General features: G+C 39.3%; 1 protein-coding gene across 1 annotated transcript in view; it reads left to right on the forward strand.

Annotated features, from left to right (window-relative positions):
• Positions 1-23687, forward strand: part of GABRG3 (gamma-aminobutyric acid type A receptor subunit gamma3) — a 218064-nt gene that overhangs the window by 131102 nt on the left and 63275 nt on the right. The window contains exon 6 of the mRNA XM_075535553.1: positions 13304-13441. Within this exon, the coding sequence (XP_075391668.1) occupies positions 13304-13441 (138 nt within the window). The remainder of the gene's footprint in view (positions 1-13303; positions 13442-23687) is intronic.

The following is a 23687-nucleotide window of genomic DNA, read 5'->3' on the forward strand; positions in this document are numbered from 1 at the left end:
ATGATCAGCACTAACTCTGCTCTCTGCTTTTGAATGTATTAATTCTACCACAACTCTTTGCTAGGTATTAGCAAATCCCAGTTAGAAATATCAATATAACAATTCATGTGGATCCAGGGCTTTCCTGTGTTAGGCACTATAAAATCAATTTAACATTAATAATCAACTAACCTTCCTATCACCATTTTTCAAATAAGGAAGATGATCGATCCATTACTTTGTCCAGTATAAGTGATGGGGCAAGGTATAGGCCCTAAAGGAAATACAAATTTCCTTTCCAGTTGAAAACAGACTACACCTACTTTATTTGGTTAGTTATTCAGTTGCTTGATGTTATCAGGAAATGCAAATATGTAAATATTGAGATTATGAAATTATTAGATCATAGATCTTATTTAAGTAGTGCCCACTAATCTAAGGACCTGAGATTCCTGTGTATAAAAATTAAACTCCTTTAAGTTGCTACTTGCCACAAGGAACTACATTTTTCATGTACTGTTCCATCTCAAAACACAAATCTTTTTTTAAGTCAATGGGAAAAAATACCAGGACACATCTCCCCCGACAATAGCCCAAAACCATGAATACAGAGGGACAGCATAGACATAGCAACTTTGTTTTAAACAACTATTTTATTTTGAGCATTTCTTTCAAAGTATTCCTTTGTAAAGGAATACTCCGTCTAAATTTCATTCTCTTGGGGACTGTCTTGGGTTATAGGTTTATTGTTTTAAGTTTAAGTTATCCTTATAAACCATATGGCAGCTATCTCAATGCTCTCCCCACATCTATAATGAATGGCTTAATGGATACAGCACAAAACAGCCCATGGGATGGCTGTGCTTCTTCGTTTCTGATATGCAAAGCATCCCTGAGAAGATAGTTAACTATTCTGGGTCCCCAAACTTCCAAATAGAAAGTAATCAGACAATCCCAACATACACTCTTAAGATAAGAACAGTGGGAAAATATTTCTTTTCCTCTTGCCATCACTGAAATAATTGTTGGAAATTTTTCTTTCGTTTCCATTATCTTGGATTCAAACCAAATCTCGGTCTGACCTAAGCATGTCCGAGATACAATTAAAAGACCCAGGTCAAACCAAGTCACCATTGAACCATCTTTTCATTTATCCCCCTTCTCTGTGGTATGACCTCCTTGGAAGAAATGCCAAGAGTGGCCATTTCATAATGTCCTGTCAACATGAGCGTCATCAGCATCTAGCCTGTCAATCAGATCATAGCCAATCATGCCTCTTTGTGGGCATGGCCTTCTCCTGAGGATTCTGGGACCTTCTTTTTCCCTGGAGGCGGGACACACACTCTCCCTATGAGACATTCCTATTGACAAGTCACATGGAGCTACTCTGATGTAGCCAGAGCCCTGGAGCTGGAGGAGCCACACGGAGAGCCCCATCAGTGCTCAGATGCTTCTACCAACTGCCAGTGGGTCCACAAGACTGTCCATCCACTGGTCTGTGATCTTCCTGCATTCAGCATCATTGCACGTGTTGTGTGAGTCTGAAGAGGAATTTATAGACTGGCATCATACAAAAGGGCTAGTATCGGGCTTATAGACTAGATCTGTACTGAGCTGGGATGTTTTCCCAATATACAATCGCTCTTTTATATAAAGGTTTTTCTTATACACACAGAGTGTCTATGAATTTGTCTGGCTATTTCAACACGGACTAACATAGCAAGCTGATTTATAATGCTGGTGGTGATGTCTACATGAAGATAAGTGTAGCTTCAGAATCTCGGAGCTCTATATTAAACAAGTGTATCAAAATGGAAAAGTATTGTTTCTAGACATCTTCTCCATCTGCATCTGTAAACTTTGAGAACTAAGACGAACCTGGCTCAAGCTATGGTATTTTCAATTGCCTCATGTGCATGTGAAAACAGCACAATAAAGAAAGACCACATTGATTTGAATTGTGGTATTGTGGAAAATATTGAAAGTACTATTGACTGCCAAAAGAACAACAAATCTGCCTTGGAAGAATTATAGCCAGAGTGAGTCTTAGAAGCAAGGATTGTGAGACTCCAGCTCATGTACTTTGGACATATCGTCCGAAGACGCCAGTGTCTGGAAAATGACATCATGTTTGGTAATGTAGAGAGCCAGGGAAAAAGAGGAGATGGACAGACACAGTGCATGCAACAATCCATGCAAACATACCAATTGTGAGGATGCATAGGACTGGGAAGTGTTTCGTTTTCTTGTCCATGGGATCACCATGTGTCAAAACCATCTTGATAGCACCCAACAAGAGCAATATCCAAAGAGACCAGGCCATGGAAACGAGCATTGTGCTTGGTAAAGCAGGTCATCACAAAAGAGTAAGACCCTCAATGTGATGGACAGGGACAGTGGCTGTCACAATGGCTCAGGTCGAGTAGTAATTTGGTATTTTATACAGAGTCGCTATGAGTTGGATCCAATTTGACAGTTCCTAACAGCAACAAGACTATGATAAATATAATACTAGGAGAACTTGTCTGCAACTACTCACTGATTGTAGAGACAAGTGTAGACACATTTTGTTTTGAATAAACCTATGAACTGAAATGCTAGTAGCAATTCTTTTGGACTTATCTTAGCATTATTTTTAAAAAAGGTTTGTGATCAGCTTGGGAAACCACTAGAGGTTTTAAAGTACAGGTTTACACAAATCACCTGAAATGAGCCTGGTGTACAGAATTTTCCAATTAATTTTGCCACAACTATTTTCAGAAAGATCATTTGGGATTATATGAGGTGAAATGATGGACAAAAATGTAACTACTCACACCAGCAAGGCCAGTCAAGAGAAACCTATTTCCTGTAGACTCTTATCTACGGAGAAGTCTCAGATCTTAACCTGAGGATCTTGGCCCTTTCTGCCTGCATTTTGATGATTTGATAATTACTGATAAATAGAATTAAAACATCAGAAATATGAAAGAACAGAGGTTAGAAATTTTTGGACCTTTCCAGATGGAATACACAAGAATAAAATGACCACATCTGTAGGAAGAGATGATGGAGAAGCTCAATGTCATTAACCAATACAAGGCTATGAAACAGATCATCAGTTACTCATATGCAAGTTCAGGTTGAAACTGAGGAAGTATAAAACAAATCCACTAGAGCCAAAATACAAACTTCTGCACTTAGCATCTAATTTTAGAGATACCATCTCAAGGAAATATTTTTTCATGCTGAATGCTAATAACTGACACCTGGTGAGTTATGGGTTGGCATCAAGAACACCACACATGAAAAAAAAAAGGAAAATTCATTGAAAAGACAAAAGTCTGGAGTCCTGGTTGTCTATAGTACATGACTGAAGTCACCAAAGGCTGAATGCAAACTAGGTTAAAAATGGCCAATTAGGTACATGACATCAAGCTTACTCTTCCGTTAGTGGTCAGTGTACTGAGTGGTGAGAGTTTGTCCTACATGCATGCTGCCCCACCTGGTTTACCTCTGGACAAAAGAGTAGTAACTTTTTCTGGGACAGACATGCCCTCTGCCTCTTGACTTAGGTTTCCAATAAAGTTCACTAATCACTCTTGTAGAAGTATCTGTTAATTTTGGATGACCATGGAGTAATGTTATATAGCAGGAACGGATTGCTTTTCCCTCTCTCTCCATAGTGGGAAACTCGCCCAGTTGAGATGAGGGCTCCCAGTTGGAGTAGTTTTTAAGATGTACAAATAAGAGTGTTACATGGATGATTAGGCATGGCAGACATGCTACGTTGTTTTCTGTGAAAATGAAATAAATTACATGACTTGAGATCAGGTGCCTGCCTTTGTCTTGGTTTTTTATTTTTTATAGTATCAGTCTCATATAACATTTGCCCTTTTCTGATCGGCTAATTTCACTCAGCATAATGGATTCTGGAAACCAGAATTGTTTCATGGTTTCATCACTATTTAGTTTCCTCCCCCCGAAGGAATTCATAGTATTCCATTCTATGTCACAGAATTTCTTTATCCATTCTTTACTGATGGGTATTTGGGCTGGCTCCAGTTTCTTGCTATTGTGAACTGTGCTGCAATGAATGTGGGAGAGAGCACGGCTATTGGTATTTAGCTTCATACTTCATTGGGAAAATGCCCAGTAGAGATATTGCTGGATCATGAGGCATTTCTATTTCCAGCTGTTTTAAGTAGCTCCATATCACTTTCCATACTGGTTGTACATATTTCCAAGCAACTCAGCCGTGTATAAGAGTTCTTTCTCCACATCCTCTCAGGAGTTGTTGTTTTCTGGTTTTCTATTTTTTTTTTTTTTTGCTATCATTGTGGATATAAGGTGATATGCCATTGTGTTTTAATGTGCATCTCCAGATAGCTAGTAATCATGAGCATTTTTTTCGTGTATTCGTTAGCTGTTTTACTGTCATGTTTTTGAACTGTCTGTTCATGTCTTTTGCTCGTTTTTAATTGGGTCATTATTTTCTTATTGAGGTGTTGTAGAGTTCTGTAGGTTTCTGGTAATTAGATCCTTATCTGTTGTGCCATTGCTTAAAGAAAAAGGTTTTTCTCCATCAATGGGCTCTAATTTTAGTATTTTGAGGAAGTCTTCAGGTGTGCATAAGTATTTCATTTTTAGTTGATCCCACTCATCTGTTTTGTCTCCATTATGTGTGCCACATTGCTCCACTAGGTCGTCTGGATATGCTCTGCAATAGAGGAGTCCTTAAGTTTACACTCGGTCGTCTCTCTATGCTCTACAATAGAGTCCTTAAGTTTGTCCCAACTTTCTCCTTCATGTATCTTATAGCTCTGGGGTTTACATTTTGGTATGTAATCCATCTTGAATTTATTTTTGTGCATGTGAAACATATGAGTCCTGTTTAATTCTTCTGCGTATGGAGGAAGTTCTTCATTTATCCTAGGTTTGTTTCCTTGCCACATGAAATGGTAATTAGTTTCTCTATTTCTTTAAAGAATTAAGTTGGGATTTCGATCAGGATTGCATTCTATCCATAGATTATATTAGATAGTATTGAAAATTTCAGTCTGCTTAGCCATGAACACTGGATATTCTTCCATGTATGAAGGGGTTTTTTTTTGGTTGTTTGTATTGGTGTTCAGTAGTTTCCTTTTACATATCTTCGATTCTTTGTTTAGAATAATTCCTAAGCATTTCATCTTTTGTGTGGCTATCTTTCATAGACCAGACTAGAAAGATTCGATTTGGAACTCCCACTAAGCACACTGAACGTTCTTTATCTTACACACAAGCAGGAACAGATGAACTAAACCGAAATATCCCTGTGCGCCTGGGGCTAAAATGCCCAAATGTGAAATGAAGCACATGGAGATGGAAACTGCCCCAGGGATATCAATGTGGAAGTCTTTGGCTCAAAATCCATGTCTTGAGGGTGTCCAGTTAAGTGGCAACTCAGGACTGGCATGTATATGCTACTTTCCTAGTCTCTTTGACTTTTCGTGATATGCATATCCAAGTTATGCCTCTGTGAAAGAGCATTAATGAAAATGTGCAGTATCTCCAATCCTCGTTGTTAGTGTAAATTGTGTCCAAGTCTGCACAAATCAACAATCCCTGTATTTTGATCTAAAACACTTTCCTATAAGTGTATGCTTATTTTTCCTCAGCAGTGTATTAAATTCTATGCCAGTAGCTAAATTAATGGTAATATTAATTGAACTACCATATGCTCATGGAACAATTTATAATGTCTTTCAGCCAAATAATATGTTTAAAATGAATCAGGACATATATAAAGCTAAAATATAGGAACGGATATTGAGCTAGCCTTAATCAGAGCCCTAACCTAAGAACAAGTCGTTCTTATGATATGACCTGCTCAATACTTACCCCCAGGAAGTGATCACTGAAGTTATGAGTGCTGTAGCAGAGTCTGAAGAAAACAGCTGGCGCCCAGCCATCAGAAAGAGTAACATTTAGAGTTTAAAAGGCTTGTCTTAAAACAAGCAGCCGTCTAACTGAGGCATCAACCACGTGGAAGAAGCCCTCAAGTATGTGTGATCCAAGGATTATAAATAATACAATTCAAATCTAAAGGAGGGAGTGGTATCAGAGCTTAAATTATGAGCACCTGGTTTGCAGTGAGAGCCCCAACCCCATATGCAGGGTTCCCCATGGGGATTTCTATAGGCAAAATATTGAATGATGCTGGAAGCATTAAGAGAAGGTGAAAATAATGCTTTCACTGTACCAAAAATAATTAGTCGATATTCCACCATTTCAGGAGGTAGCATATAAGCAAGAACTAACGGTGCTGCAGGAAGAAGTTCAAACTGTTCTGATTGCATTGGCCAAAAATAGGACGGCAGGAATTTTTGGAAGAGCCATTGAAATGTTTCAGAAAGCTGAAGACACGGTCTCCCAAACGTATGGAGCAGTTCTACCCTGTCCTGTAGAGTTGGTACATGTCGGCAGCAACTTGTTGGCTCTGAGTTTGGGTTTAGTTTTTTCTGTTGGTTTGTTTTGCTTGCTCCCCTTCACCTCCACCAATTTTATACATTCTTACTGATGAAAATTTCAGAAATGTTCAAAAGTAGAGATGATTAAAAACTCATCATACCCCCTCCAGCTCCAAGCACATATTTCCTGACTTCAAAAATAATTTTTTTAAAGATTTTTTGGTCCTTTTGACATCTCCCTCACCCCTATGCTTTTTAAAAACAATTTAAAACCATTTTACTGGAGGCTCTTACAGCTCTTATAACAATGCATAAATCTATTTTATCAAGCACATTCGTCCATGTGCTGCCATAATCATTTTCGAAACATTTTCTATCTACTTGAGCCCTTGCTCTCAGGTCCTCTTTTTTCCCTCCCCCCACCACCTTCTTGACCCCTCAATAAATTATAAATTATTATTATTTTCACATCTTACACCATCTGCTCTCTCCCTTCACCCACGTTTCTGTTGTTCATCCCTCTTGGTGCAGGAGAGGGGTGTTACATGTTGATCATTGCAATTGGTTCCCCTTTTCTCCCCCTTCTTCCCTCACCTTCCCCCCACCCTCATGGTATCGCTACTCCCATTACTGTTCCTCAGGGTTTTATCTGTCTGGCATTCCATGTGTCAAGAGCTCTTATCTGTACCAGTGTACATGCTCTGGCCTAGCTAGATTTATAAGGTAGAGCTGGGATCGTGTTAGAGGAGGGGAGCAAGTATTAAAGAACTAGAGAAATGTTGTGTGTTTTGTCTCATCAGTGCTATACTGCACCCTGGCTGACTCGTCCCTTCCTTGCAACCCTTTTGTGGGGGGGGGGGGGATGTCCAATTGCCTACAGATGGACTTTGGGTCAAACTCCAGCCCCCCTCATTCTCATCGATATGATTGTTTGTTTTGGGTCTTCTGATGCCTGATACCTGATCCTGTCGACACCTCGTGATCACAAAGGCTGGTATGCTTGTTCTGTGTGGGCTTTGTTGCTTCTCTGCTAGATGTTTACTTGTTTGACTTGAAGCCTTTAAGACCTGAGACACTATATCTTGTAATAGCTGGCCACCATCTGCTTTTTCATATTTGCTTATGCACCCATTTTGTCTTCAGCAATCATGTCAGGAAGGTGAGCATCACAGAATGCCAGGTTATTAGAACAAAGTGTCCTTGCATTGAGGACTTGAGTAGAGGCTACCTTAATATTTAACATACATATATCAGTACATAGACCTATATCCCTATTGTTATACATCAATATTAGTATATTTATATGCTAATATATTTATTCATGTATATATTTATAACTCTGTAAATGCCTTTTGCCTCCCACTTCTTCCCTAAATTTCCTTTTCCTTTCTCTTCTAGTACTATCTTTGCTGGTTTGAGTATCAAGGTTATATTTATGTTATAAAATGAATTTGGAAGTGTGCTGTCCTTCTATATAATGGATTAGTTTGAGTAGATGTGGTATCAGCTCTTTCCTGATATTTCTGAGCCCCCCAGTGAAGCCATCTTGCCCTAGGATTTTGGGGGGGGGGGAGTGGAGAGAGCTAAAAGGCCGAGAAGCAGTGGGAAGGGTGCTATATTTTAATGATCAGTTTCTTATTTTACTCAGTTTTTCTACATCAGTCTTGGTTCGCTTAGGCAGGTGGGGTTTTCTAAAAATTTGTCGATTTCACTTGGCTTTCGAGTTTGTTGGAGTCGAGGTATTCATCGTATTGTATTATTATCAGTTTTATTTCCTTTGGTTCTTCTGTAATGTTGCCCATTCAATTTCTTGCTTGGGACATTCGCATCCTCTTTTTCTTGTTTTGATTTGCCAGTGGTCTGTCAATTCTGTTCATCCTTTCAAAGAACTAACTTCTGGTCCTTTACTTTCTATTATTTTTCTGTTTTATGATTCATTTATTTATCTTATGCTCTTTATTCTGGTGGCTGTGGGTTTATGTTGCTGTTATTGTTTTAGTTGTTGGATTAAGTTGTTGTTTTCTTCTTTTTTGATGTATACATTTATTGCTATAAATTTCCCTCTGATTACTGCTTTTACTGTGCCCCACAGGTTTGGTGTTTTTTTCATTTTAATTATTGATTCAAGGAATATTAAAGTTCCATTCCTTATTTCTGCAATTGCCCATTCGTTTTTAAGCATATGGTGTTAATCAGCTTTTATTATTTTGATTTTCCCCTTGAGTTTCTTTGTGTTGATTTCTAATTTTATAACATTTTTTTAATAACATTCTTATCTGAGGAGATTGCTTATAGTATCTCACTGTTTTTACATTTATTTAGGGGTGTTTGTGACCTAAAATGTGTTCTAATCTGGTAAATATTCCATGTATGCTGGAAAAGATGCATATTTTTTTGTTGGTGGTGGTAGAGTCTAAGAGTCTAAGAGGTCCCTTTGATTGATTGTATTGTTTACTTTATTTTCAAAACTACTTGAGCGTGGTATATTGTTGTCCCCTACTATTACTTTTGTGTTTCTTGGCTGTCTAGATATTTATTATGACATGTAATTTTGTTCAATATCCCTCTTGGTCTTTATTTATTCCCCTTCTTTGCTTCTCATGGTGAATTTTGTCTTCTATTTTACCAGCAACTAATGTTTCCATTCCTTTTTTAAATAGCAATTAATTTGGTCCATTTTTTCCCAACCTTTGCCTTGTAGTTTATTTTTGTCTTTGTGTCTAAGGGGTGTTTCTTGTAAGGAGCATATTGATGGGTCCTATTTTCTTATCCATTCTACTGTTCTCTGTCTTTTGACGGGTACATTTAATCCCATTACAATCAGTGTCATTATTAATAGGTATGAATTTAATGTTATCACTTTGTTGGTTGTGTTTTTGGTTTCTTTGTTTCTCATAATATTCTGGATTGAGTTAATTTTGTTTGTAATTTTTCTGTCTTCTTTCCCCCTTCTTTGCCATTATTTTCCTGTCTATTGAGTCTTTTTAATTTCGGTTATGTGTATCCATTTTCTTTGACATTATTTTTTAATTTATTAATTTCAACCCCAAATTAATATATTTTCTATTGAAATCGGCTCAAGTTTCTCCTATTTGAGTATTTTGTGACTGCATTATTCCCTCTGTTTACCTCTTAATTGTCTTATTAGAGATTCATATGTCTGCTTCCCTCTTTTAAATTTTGTAATTTTCTTTTACTTTGATGATTAAGTTAACTTCTGACCAATGTTGTCTTATGTTTTGATCTCAGATTCATCTCTGCTACTATTTTGATTCTATCCAAAGAATTCTTCTTAAAATTTTTGTGAAGTTAGTCTTGTTTTTCTGACAACTTTTAATTACTTTCTCTGGGAAACCCCGTATTTCTCCCTCATCTTTGATCAAAATTTTTGCTAGAAATGAGATCGTTGGTTGACTTCTTTTTTTCTCTCAGCTTTTGATATATGTCATCCCATTGCCTTTTGCCTACATGGTTTGGGCTGAAAAATCAGAGCTTAGTGGTACTGTTTTCCCTTTATGTTTTTTCCCTACTCTGCTATCGGAATTCTTTCTTTGATTTTGGAAAGCTCGAGTAGAATGTGTTGTAGGGATTTTCATCTGGGGTCCAGCTTGACTGTTTTGTTTTGCTTTCCCAGCTTTATATGTGATTATTTTATTCCGTTTCATGATGTCATGGAAGTTTGCTCCAATAGGTCTTGGACAATTTTATCTGGGTTTTTTTTCTCCTTTGGTTTTTTTTCTTCTTGTTCTGTAATTCCTATTACACACACATTACTCTTTTTGATCGTGTCTCACATAATTCTTAGACTTTCTTAAGATTGAAAACTTATATCTTTATGGCTTAATTTATTGTAGCTTGATCTTCAGAGAATTGTTTTCAACCTTACAAAAATTGAACCATTTATTTAATTTTTACTACTTTGCTCTTCCAACATATTTTCTAGTTCTAATATCTTAGTGTTTATGTTCTGGATTTTTGTTTGGTATTTTTGTATGTTTTCTAATTTTTCACTTATTTTCTCAGATTCCTCTTGTCACGTTTTCCAGAATTATCTTAAAGTCATTCTTTCTTTCTTTTTAGCTATCTTAATCTTTGAGATAGTTAAGTTTTATTGTGCCAACCTGGCCAGTAAACACATGTGGGATTAATTGAAGGGTGGAGAGATAAATGGCTCCGTGAGACTGGCCTTTCTGGTTCTCTGGTCTCTTGTTCTCTGATGGTCAGGTCAGTATGCAGCTGCCTTAGCTGGCAAGACTGACTTCCTGTGAGACATCCTGAGGAGAAGCCACAAGGACCTACCCTGATGCAGCCCTGGATGCTGGAGAAACTGCGTGGAAACCCCTCCCAACACTGAGGTGCTTACACCGTCACTGGATTCAAAGCCTCTTCAACCCACTGACCTGTGATCATCCTGAATGGTGTCATTGTGTGTGCCTTGTGAGTTTGAAGAGGACTTTGTAGATCGGTGTAGGACATATGGGCTAAGTCAGACTTATGGACTTGGACTGGATTGGGTTGGGATTCTTTCTGAATGTACATTTACCTTATATATAAAAGTCTCATAAAATGTGGCTTTTTTGAATTTTGTTTACATCTGTTGGACATACCTAAGAATAATTTTCTGTGTTTATTTTTGGATTGTTTTCTTCAGGAAGGGCTTTCAATTCTATATATTGGTCACTTATTTGTGCCATTCTGCCTTGTTTATTCTTATGGGCTATAATTTTTTGTTGTTTCTGAGATGTTTTGTTATTTTTAATTCGTGATTATTTGATGATGAAGCGGTACTGGTGCCGGTGGTGTTCTTTGTACACTGGGTGACTCTGTTGGAGGTTCAAGGTAGCCAGGATAAATATGGGGACAATTATCTCCTCAGAAAGACCAAGACAGGAATGATTGGGGAAAACAAACAAAAAGCAACATAACCAGACAAAAAAAGAAGCAAAAAAAAAAAACCAAACTCATATGCAAAATCCGAAACAGAACAGAACAAAAGCACCCAGAGGACCTCAGGCTGGAGCCAGCAGCAGAAAACAAGAAGCAAGGAGAAAGGAAAATGAACATTTAAAAAGAAAATTAATTCCCAGTTAGCACCAGTGAGACCTTCCAGCAGCTGTTGCAGCTCTAGGACACAGAGCGGCTTGGACTCTGCTATTTGTTTATAAGAAGCCGGATCCTGCCCTGCGATCATCTGGACGGCTCCAGCACTCCCTCTGCCAAGGACGAAATTGAGGACATTCGCCCTGTCTCTTTAGAGCTCCTTTGTGGGCCCCTCACTTTTGCCCGGAGAGGGAGAATAGGTGGCCCCATTGAGAAGAGAGAGAGGAGGGGGGAAAGAAAGAGAAAGACGGACAGACAGAGGGGAAGAAAAGAAGAGGGAGGAGAGGAGGGAGGGAGGAAGGGAGAAGAGGGAATGAAAAGAGAGAGAAAGTAAAGAGTGAAAGCGCCATGCCAACTATGGCAGTCCTGGTTCACTGATGCGCTGTGCGCTTGGGCGCCCTGAGGAACTAGAGATAGCCCAGTTATCGCTATAATGGCCTCCAGGGGTGGGGTGGGGTGGAGTGGTACGTAGTGAGGGGTGGAGTGGTGTGGTATGGTGTTGGGTGGGGTAGGGTGTGTGGGGTGGGGTGGGGTGGGGTGGGGTGGGGTGGGGTGGTGGTGGGGGTTGGGGGTGGAGGATGGAGGGGTGGGATGGGGTGGGGTGTGGTGGGATGGAATGTGGTGGGGGGTAGGGGTAGACGGTGGGGTGGGGTGGGGTGGAGGATGGAGGGGTGGGGTGGGGGTGGGTGGGGTGGGGGTGGGGGCTGGGGGTGGAGGATGGAGGGGTGGGATGGGGTGGGGTGTGGTGGGGTGGAATGTGGTGAGGGGTGGAGGATGGAGGGGTGGGTTGGGGTGGGGTGTGGTGTGTGGGGTGTGGTGGGATGGAATGTGGTGGGAGGTGGGGGTAGAGGGTGGGTGGGTGGGATGTGGTGGTACGGTGTGGTGTGTGGGGTGGGGTGGGGCGTGGCACAGTGAGCATCCCTCCATCTGCCCTGACAGCCCCAGGAATTCATAGGTTGCACGTGACTTGCGCATTTTCTGTGAGGGCAGTTTGGTTCACTCGGCTTCCCTTCTCCTCCGAGTCTCAGTCTTCCAAATATGTCTTCACTATCAATTTTCTCCTGCTTTTGTTGAAGAGGATTTTTGTAGTATATCTTTTGAGACCACCTTTTTTAACCCAGATTCCCTCATCTGTTTTCCATTTCTCCTTTTTTCGAGGATCTACAGGTATTTGATGTTTACTGTGCGTTTTTAACTTTCTTCAATTTATGTTTTGCCTTCTTCTTCACCCAAGTTAATATATGTCTACTCTAGGTAGTAATTTACCCAGTTTATCCTCCTCCTCGTTCTTCCTGCTTTTCTCTACTAGTCCCTAGAGGAGGGATAACGAGGAGGAGGATCTTCCACGAGATGAATCGGAACAGTAGCTGCAACAAAGGGCTCACAGCCAACAGCATTCGTGAGATGACACGGGACTGGGCAGTGTTTCATTCTGTTGTACACAGGACACAATAATCTATGTTATAATCAAACCCTATAAGAAAACACTTAACAGAAGCGAATGTTTATTTCTATAAAACATATTTTCGCTGGCTTTTTTCTTCTCGAGAACCCTGCCTGAGATAGCCAGGCTGATGACTGAGGAATGCTACACTGACCCTGCAGATTATAATGCATCATGAACCATCTAAATTAGGTGGCATTTGGTCTTTCATTTTAAGAGGTTTTGTGTTTTTAAGAAAAACTGTGACTTAAAATGATATCTTCCATTGGAAGATCAGAATTATAATTTTCACGTTAATATTTCAAAAATGTATTTCTTACAATGTTAATATTTGCTCTGATTTTTTTAGATGGATATCCCAAAGAAGAAATGATTTATAGATGGAGGAAAAACTCGGTTGAGGCAGCGGACCAGAAATCATGGCGCCTTTATCAGTTTGACTTCACAGGCCTCAAAAACACCACAGAAACTCTGACCACCCCTTCAGGTAGGAATTAACCTAAATGAAGTATATCTTCCTGAATAACATTTCATCCCCCGACCCAAACTTAACCCATAATACCTAAGACATGGTGTGTGTTAAACTAACTAGGATACTGAGGTAATATTGGAAGCAAAATAACTGATTGAAAAATGAGAATATTTTAGAAGGTGTGTGATTAGGGCAATATTATGTAATTAAATCTTTTTTTGTTTTGTTTTGCTAATAAAACAGTCTAGGATTACTCACCGCTGGCCATATTTAGATAAACCTATTTTACAGCTGCTAAGAGTTGTACGACTTTTCACACATAGAGTAAGAAACAAAGATTATTGAAAATTCACAAATAAAAGCTAGCATAAAAATCCTTAAGTTTTCATTTCTAGCTTCTTTGTTGCTTGTTATAAAAACTTTTTCTTACATTGTGATATTTTTTCCAAGATATTCAGTATAATAATTACTGATTTTATTCATTAAGTGATCATGATTTGCATATTATAAAGCATAAAATACAATGTATGCATATATTTCACCTCCTAAGACGACTGGATATGCTTTGATTTTATTTCTTTGTTTCTTCTGTTATTTCCTTGTGGCCACTATTTTGCAAGAGATTTTCTTTGGCAGGATATGGGATTCATATTGGAGTTAAAATGCTCTTTTATGCTGTTCTTATAATTCGTTAACATGTATAATGCATTAGCTACCAAAATTCCATAATAATTTATTCTATTTATGATGGGTTTAACATTTCAATTTTGACAATTGATGATAAATATTCTTCCTTAAAGCACAGTCCAATTTCTTGGTAGAATTTTAAAACAGAAAGTCATTTCTGTCCTGGGGAGAAGCGAAAGATTCCCATCAGTTTCAGGGTAAAGATGATAGTGTTGTCTGTGTTTAAATATTAAACATCCAGGAGGTTTGAAAGAGTAGAATATAATAATTTACGTAAATGAGCTCTGGAAGCAACATAAACTACACATTTGAGGAGACCTTTACCCAGTTGTGAGTCACCTCATATTAGTAATCTGTTCAAATCTCTGTTGGTTCTAGCAGCTCTTTTGGGAGTAAGGCTACCCAGGGAAGGACTTTTCCCAATGGTCAGATCTAACCAGGAGTCCTCTCTTTGTGGACTAGGAGGGTAAGCCTCCTGCAAAGGCCATGTAGAAAATCATGGAAAGGCTTCAAAAGGAAACGAAAGGTGCTCCACAAAATGTTCTTCCTTTTTTAGTTTAAAATTCCTGAAGCAAAAAAAATTCTTGAAGCCATTTTAAAATAATTTTATTGACATATAATTTACATACTATACAAATCAATGGTTTAATGGTAAATGCATTAAAAAGAGTTGTGTGTTCATCACCACAATCAACTTTAAGACATTTGTTCATTCTTGTATCTCTTATTGTTAGCTCCCCATTCCCTTATGACCTCCCTGTCTTATAACCCTAAGAAACTATTAATCTCATTACCTAGATTTACCTATTGTGAATTTCATATAAAGAAAATCATACAAAATAGATCCCAGCAACAATAACAAAATAAAACAAAGAAAAATTTCAATAAAAAGGAAACCAAAGAAGGAGAAAGAACAAGTTAAAAATGGGTTAAAATCCATTTACAGAGCCGACACATGGATTAACCCTCTACTGAATATCCTAGATCCATTGACCAAAGATGTCAAGAGATTTATCCTCAGAATCAGTATATTTGAAAGTGACTTATTGCAGATATAGTTAGGTTAAAATTTAACATCTTACCCTTTTGACCCATTTTTAACAAAATGATTCTCCTACATGATACTGATATATTATTTCTTTTGCAAAAAATATCTGAAGATTTGTCGCTATCTTAGTACCTCTGCTTCTGTTCTTTCTTGAGCCCACTCTATGATTCCCATTCTCACCCATCCAAAATCTTCTTTAAGACTTTGACCAGTTGTACTGCTGACCAGTACCCCATGACGGTAAATCAAGTTGTTGGTTCTGTTCTTAATGTACTTGTCAGAACAGTTTCCCCTCCTGCTCAACATCTTCTTTCTTTTACATCAGCATAGTACTCCCTTGGATTTTCTCCACGTTACCTGTCCATTGCTCTGCACTCTCCCCTGTGCTGGGCCTCTCTATTCTTCACACTGTATTCACATGGGAACACCCAGGATTCTGATCTTGATTCACCTCACTTTGTCATCTACATTCATTCCCCAGCGAATCTCATCTAGACTTCTTTCATGCTAACTCCCAAAGTTACATCTTCAGCAATTATCCCTTAAAGGTCAGGTCTGAGGGGTCCATTGCATACTCAATATCTTCTCCTGAACATCTAGGGGACATTTTGAGAAACAATTTACGTTTCACAGAAAGAAACAATATATGTTTCATCAGGTTCCCAGAACAAGAAGGAACAACAACAACAAAAATCTACAGAGAAAACAGTACAAGAATTCATGGAAGAGAATTTACCAACCATCACAAAGGAGGAGTAAATAACTATTCAAGTAGATGAGAAAACTATAAGTAGGATATCCCCTATAATAAAAACATCAAGACATACTGTAGTCCAATTATCCAACTTCAAGGAAAAGGCAAAAATAACAGTCACCTATCAAGGAAAACCAATAAGGATAAGCTCAGACTTCTCAGCAGACATTATGCGGGCAAGAAGCAATGGAGTGACATAGACAAGACACAACAGACAAGGGACTAATGAATAAAACTCATAGAATTCCGCAACTTCTCAACAAGAAGAAAAGAAATAATCCAATGACAAGGTGGGGAAAGGACATAAATAGCAGATACGCCAGAGAAGGCACTTGAATAGCAAATTCGCCATAGAAGAAACATGAGGAAATTCTCACAATCACTAGCCATCTGGGAGATGCAAATCAAAAGAATCATAGGATATCACCTTATACACACAATGATAACCCAAGACAAAACAAACAAAGCAGAGAACAAATACTAGACAGGGTATAGAGAGACTGGAATTCTTATACACTGCTGGTTGTAATATAAACACGCACAACCATACAGAAAATGATATGGCACTTCCTCAAACAACGAGGAATAGAAATATGATATGACTCAGCAAAGCTTCTGCTGGGTATACACACAAAAGAATAAGAGAAAGAACCCTAGCAAACATATGTTCCCCCAGTTCCTAGCAGCACAATTAGCAATAGCAAGAAGCTGTGAATAGTCTAAATGCCCTCCTGTTGAAGAATGGATAAAGAAATGCCCAGAATGGAATACTATGCATCCTTAAAGACCCAATGAAACCACAAAACCCCTCACGACATGAAGGGCTCTGAAACCATTAAGCTGTGTGAAGTTAGTCAATCGCTAACGGGCAAATGTAGGCGTCTACTACCCTAAGGATAAAAACTAAGACAAAGTCTGGTTACCCGAGCAAAAGGCAACTTCCCTGTCTAGCTCCCATAATTTATATGTCACTCCTTCATTAGAACACCTTAAAAACGACGTCATGAAAGGTAGCTTCACTACAGATGGGGTTAGTTTCCCATGGTGGAGGGAGAACAAGACGACTAAGGAATTCCTGACATATAGCAGGGTTCTGCAGTCACTCCAAACTAACAGCCAATTCTACGCGGGTGGACTTTGCTAGGAGATTGGATCAATAGGAGGTGGCGTTATGTCTGTATTGGAGTGAACAATTGCACTTCTGATAGTGGGTGGGCCAAGTGTGGCTTTCAGCCATCCGGGTGGGGTGGGGGAACAACAAAAACCTTACCTTTGCTGGTAGAGACCTCAATAGGAAAATGTGCCCAATATTATGTTCCTAACTCGGAATTTTCAACCAAGTTCCCAGCCAGCCCCTGCAGGCACAGGCACTGTTCTATAGAAAGCTCAGACATGATGCTCTGTTTCTTTCACAGGGGAAAGAGATGGGGCTTTCTACTCCCGTGAAGAATTAGCGTCTCAGAGACCCATAGGAGCAGTTCTGTCCTATCCAATAGAGTTGCTATGGGTTGATATCAACTAGAAGGCAGTAAGCCTGGTTTTGAATTCCTTCATAGACCACACCAGAAGGACCTCAATTAGAAACTCCACTAAGTGAATTGGGCTTTCCCTTAAAATCATATAACACAACCAAGAATGGAAATAATCCCTTGAATTCTGAGCTGCAGTGCCCTAGTGGGAGAAGCTGAAGATTTCTGTCTCAAGATTAAGGCACTGGTAGTCATGAGGTATTTCATTGCTGTGGTATTTTTTTTAGCTGTATAATATTCTACTGTGCACAAATCTTCTTGATATGATTGAGCTATTAAATTGTATTATATGCTAATAATAGTGTAATCAATAAAATAAAAATATTAACTCCTGAAATATTTCATAGTATACAATGTTAACATTGTTTCAGAGTCTCTTCTGACATCCACCTTAGTTATTTTTCCATTCTTGTTTTTTAATCACCCTTTTTGTTATAAAGGAAAAAATTTTTTAAATCATTTTATGGGGGCTCATACAACTCTTATCACAATCCATACATACATCCATTGTGTCAATCACATTTGTACATTTGTTACCATCATCATTCTCAAAACATTTGCTTTCTACTTGAGCCCTTGGTATCAGCTCCACATTTATTCCCCTTCCTCCCAGCTCCCCACTCCCTCTTGAACTCTTAATAATTTATAAATTATTATGATTTTATCATGTGTTACATTGTCCAACATCTCCCTTCTCCCACTTTTCTGTTGTCCATCCTCCAGGGAGGGGGGTTATATATAGATTCCTGTAATCTGTTCCCCCTTTCTACCCCACCTTCCCTCTACTCTCCCCCTATTGTCACTCTCGCCATTGGTCCTGAAGGGATCGTCTGTCCTGGATTCCCTATGTTTCCAGTTCCTATCTTTACCAGTGTACATGCTCTGGTCTAGCCGAGTTTGTAAGGTAGAATTGGAATCATGATAGTGGGGTGGGGAGGGGACATTTAAGAACTAGAGGCAAGTTGTATGTTTTCTCGTTGCTACCCTGCACCCTGACTGGCTGCTCTCCTCCCCATGACCCTTCTGTAAAAGGATGCCAAGTTCTCTACAGATGGGCTTTGGGTCCCCATACTGCACTTTCTCTCATTCTCAATGATATGATTTTTTTTTGATGCCTGATATCTGATCCCTTCGACACCTCACGATCACACAGACTGGTGTGCTTCCATGTGGAATTGGTTGCTTCTGAGCTACATGGCCGTTTGTTTACCTTCAAACCTTTAAGAGCCCAGGCCCTTTAACTTTTGATAGCCAGACACCATCAGCTTTCTTCACCACATTTGTTTATGCACCCACTTTGTCTTCAGCGATCATGTTGGAAAGGTGAGCATCATGGAATGCCAGTTTAATAGAACAAAGTGTTCTTGCATTGAGGGAGTACTTGAGTGAAGGCCCAATGTCCACCTGCCACCTTAATTCTAAACCTATAAATATATGCACATAGATCTATTTCCCCATCATCATATGTAAATATATTTACATATGTACATGCCTGTATCTAGACCTCTATGAATGCCCTTTGCCTCCTAGTTCTTTCCTCTATTTCCTTTTACTTTCCTTTTATCCTGCTATCATGCTCAGCCTTCATTTGGATTCCAGTAATTCCTCTTGGTTACATTGCTGTTGATCAAGCCCTACCAGGCCTCTTCCACCCTCCCTGCCGCTGATTTTGGATCACTTGTTGTTCTTTTGTCCCTGGATTGGTTCCCCCACCCCCCATTTCCTTTCTCCCCCCCCTTCCCTTCTCCCATATCCACCCCCACCAAACATTGGTCCCATTCTTTTCATCTGCGAATTATTTATCCTGCTTATCTGATCTAGATAGACATGCAGATACATTAATAAGTGCAAAACACAGGCAAAGCCAAATAAGAAAACAAAGCAAGTCAAGACCAACAACAACAAAAAACAAACACAAAATAATAATACCAAAAAGAAAGCCACTGACAAAAATGGAGAAGCCTATAAGGAGTTCAAGGTCTGATTGTTCGCCTAATTTATGAGTGCTTTCCAGTCAAGTCTGATTGTTCGCCTAATTTATGAGTGCTTTCCAGTCAAGTCTGATGGGTGCCACACTCTGTATCCAAAGACTATTTTTTGTATTCCCCAGGTATGTTAGGGTTCTCTAGAGAAACAAAACCAGGATGCTAATAATTTTATATATATATATATATATATATATACATAGAGAGAGAGAGAGAGAGAGAGAGAGAGAGAGAGAGATAACATAGGAAATAAACAGTTCGTTAATCTATAAAGCAGTACAAATAGCTCAGTGCAACTCACTCCCGTGAGACAGTTGTGAGACACTGGCAGTCCTTCAAGTCTTAAGGGCCGCCGGGTAGTCCTCTGTGGCACAATTCAGGCTGTCCGGGCACAGGCAGCAAACAGCAAGGTAGGTCACCAACAGTCAGCCAGATGACAGGGTCTAACAGTCCCCAGCTGAAGAGATGTACATTCCAATGGTATGGCAAAGCTGGTCTTGAAGGAACCTCAAATTACAGCGACACAGTCCATGGGTTAGGTGTCCCACAGATAGTGTAGCTTGCAAATGGAGGCAAAGAACAAGCAAGGCAGCCGCAAACTGGTATGATAGTCAAATAGCAAGAAACAAAAAAGGTAAGGCTCACCGAGCCATTTATCTCTCCACCCTTCAATTAATCCCCATGTGTTCATTGGCCGTGTTGGCACAATAAATGTTAACTATCTCACCAGGGGTTTCATCAGTCTGTTTCCCTGTTGTTCTGCTCATGTCCTCAGTGCCTAGCCCCAGGATGATGAGGCCAGACTGTGCCCTATTCCCGCACTGTCTGCAGTGCTGTCCCCCGTGGTGCCATGGTTCAGTGAGGGATGCCATGACCCGTGGTGGGCTCCCTGTGCATTGTCTGCTCCGAGCAGGAACATTGTCCTTGGGGCTTGGTGGGCCAGGATGTCCTCTCCTCCCTCTCCATCCCTTTGCGTTTCTCCCGTGTGCTCTAATCTGATGCGCCCCTCTCCCCAAGCTGTAGTCCCAGTGCTGTCCTCTGAAGTGCATTTTTCTGAGTGTGTGTGTGTGTGGGGGGGGGGGGGGTTGGCCCACATAGTTGGTGTTGGGGCCGGTCCCACAGACCTCTCTATTGGTTCCCTGGTACATGCCAGTGTGTTATATTCATGTCTTGGTGTATCAAGTTGAAGCCTGGTCTCTCTCTCCCTCTTCTGTGGAAATATAAACAATACACTCCCCTGGGTGGATCAGAGTCCTACCCATGTCTTTTTTGTCTTCTTTGTTTCCTCTTTTTTTTCTTTCTTTTTCTCTTTCTTTCCCCTTCTTATTTAGTTGGCTACCGTATGTATCCCTGGATTGAGTTTGGCCCCGCCATAGTTGCTGGACTATGTGTGTGTATATATAGCAGCTTTCCCCCTATGCCCATTTTCTTGTAAGATTACCCCAGTGGACTCATGTTATACTTGTCCTTTTGTGCTTGACTTACTTCACCTTAGCGTGATTTCCTCCAGTTCTTCCCATGTGGCAATGTGTTTCATGGGCCATCATTGCATTTTATGGACGCCTAGTACTCCGTTGTATGTATGTGCCACCGTTTTCCATTCATCTGTTGATGGAAATTTAGGTTGTTTCCAACTCCTTGCGATTGTGAACAGTGCCGCGATGAACATTGGAGCACAAATGTCTCACAGTGGTTTGTTTCTTGCCCATAAGAGAAACTTTAATGATAATAAAACATACATTATTATCTTTTATTGTTAGGTATATATTTTATCTCTAACATAATTTTTATAACAATCTTAACTGTAAATTATGTGTTTACATTTAAGATCATCAACTTTGTATTAAACAGTGTACTAAAATACTAAACCACACCCCGATTCCAATAGATTACCCTTAACCCTCTCCTTATTTTTTCTTCTGCCTCCTAGGGAATAACATCTTTCCATTCACCCTTTTATTTTCTTCATTTAATATATTCTTGGTGTTCTCCCACAATTCACCAGGTCATTTGTGATCAGCACATCAAATCTGTTCTTGAGATGGTCTTAAAATTCAGGTGGGCTATACTCAAGGCTATCTTTTGGCTGTCATGGGTTTAATTTCGTTTTCTTTGCCTTCAACCTGAACTCATATATGAGCAAATGATGGCCTATTTCACAGTTGGCCCCTGGCCTTGTTTTGGCTGTGATTTTTTAAACATAATCATCTCTTCCCACAGCTGTAGTCAAATTGATTCTGTTCTGTTCCATTTGGCATAGTCCACGCTTATGTTGTTGAAAAAGAGTATTTGCAATAACAAAGTTAGTATTTCAAAATTCTTGTCATGAAATCTCCAGGCTTGTTTATATAATAATTTACACTCTCTTTTCTGCCAACCTTCACTCTACAATAACCACTAATTATAAATGCCCAGAATATAGATATTGATGGTTTCTGTTTAATTTTTGATAACTTCCCATTTTCCTAGATTCATACCTCATATATTCCATGTTCTTGTTAGTAATGGGTTTTGCAGCTATTTATTCTCATTTTGAGTTATACCCTATCAGCAAATTTTTGAAAGTTATTTGAAAGCTTTACTTCATCTATATAATTCAGTCCATCTCTAGTTTAGGAGTCAGTTCTGCCTCAGTCATACTTTGAATAGTTTTCAACCTGAGGGTTTAAACTTCTGGCACAGGAGTTGCCAATGTTCTGCTCCTATTCCTAAGGGTTTCTGTGGTTAATCCATCAGAAGTGAACAGCCTATTTCTCCTTTCTAGTCTGTTTTTAGTCTCTGCTAAAACTTATTCACCATCGAGATCCTGTGGGCATTTGAAATACCAGTGGCATAGCTTTCAGCACCACAGCCACAGATGAGCCACCACAGTACGACAAATTGACAATTGGGTTGTAGGGAATGCTTATAGATTTATTGATAGTCATGGCTATAAGCGCATCATTCATAATAGAGTTAGAGCTGATTAGAAACTAAAGGGACGGCCTGACTTCATGTGCAATTCAGATTGGCAGGGTTTATAGAATTATATTTTAATGTGTAATGAATATTGAGATAAGATATAAAGTTTTAAGAAAAGTATAGTTCGAATTTTAGAAGCAGAAGTCATTGATAATAACTCAAAAACTCAGGCCATCAAGTCAGTGCTGACTCAAAAACTGTAACTATTTACAGGAGTAGAAAGCCCAGTCTTTCTACTACGGAGCTACTGGTGGTTTTGAACTGCCCACCATGCAGATTACAGCCAAATACATAACACGCTAGATCTCCTGTTCATAGAGAATGGGTTAGTAGAAATGCCTAAAGAAAGACTAACTCAGAATTGTCCTAAATAGAAGAAAAGTTTCAAATCCCATATTAAAGTATATTAGTGAATACAAACGTACCAAAAAAGACATTGAATCTCTACCATTAAGTCAATTCTGACTGACAGTGACCCTATAGGGAAGAGTAGAACTGTTTCTGTGGTTTCTGAGCCTGTAACTCTTTACAGGAATGGAAAGCCTCATTCTTCTTCCATTAAGGAATCTAAAGGGAGGTGGCGGATAAAGACACATTGCCTTCAGAGAAGCAACGATAACACAGATGTCTTACTGTAAGCCAGAAACCATGGCAACCAAAAGACCATGAAATTTAGAGTGTGGAGAGATACCGATAATTTAACATCTATTAAATAACTAATAGAAGATGAAATGATGGTGGTAGGGCGTGATCAAGTGCAATGTAAAAGGGAGGAATTACTGACACACAAATGAAGGCTGAACATGATTTTGGGACAAGAGGAAGGTAAAAGGAAATAGAGGAAAGAGCTAGGAGGCAAAGGGCATATATAGAAGTATAAACAAAGGCATATACATATGTAAATATATTTATATGGGAGGATGTGAAAATAGATCTATATGCATATATGTATAGGTTTAGTATTAAGGTAGCAGATGAACATTGGGCCTCCACTCAAGTACTCCCTCAATGCAAGAATACTTTGTTCTATTAGACTGGCATTCCATGATGCTAATCTTCCTGACACAATCACTGAAGACAAATTGGTGCATAAATAAATGTGGTGAAGAAAGCTGATGGTGCCCAGCTATCAAAAGATATAGGGCCTGGGGGTCTTAAAGACTTGAAGGTAAACAAGTGTCCATCTAGTTCAGAAGCAACAAAACCCACATTGAAGAAGCACACCAGCCTGTGTGATCACAAGGTGTCAAAGGGATCAGGTGTCAGGCATCATCAGAACAAAAAATCATATCATTGT

This window comes from Tenrec ecaudatus, chromosome 17, assembly GCF_050624435.1.
Source record: "Tenrec ecaudatus isolate mTenEca1 chromosome 17, mTenEca1.hap1, whole genome shotgun sequence".
Classification (NCBI taxonomy): domain Eukaryota; kingdom Metazoa; phylum Chordata; class Mammalia; order Afrosoricida; family Tenrecidae; genus Tenrec; species Tenrec ecaudatus.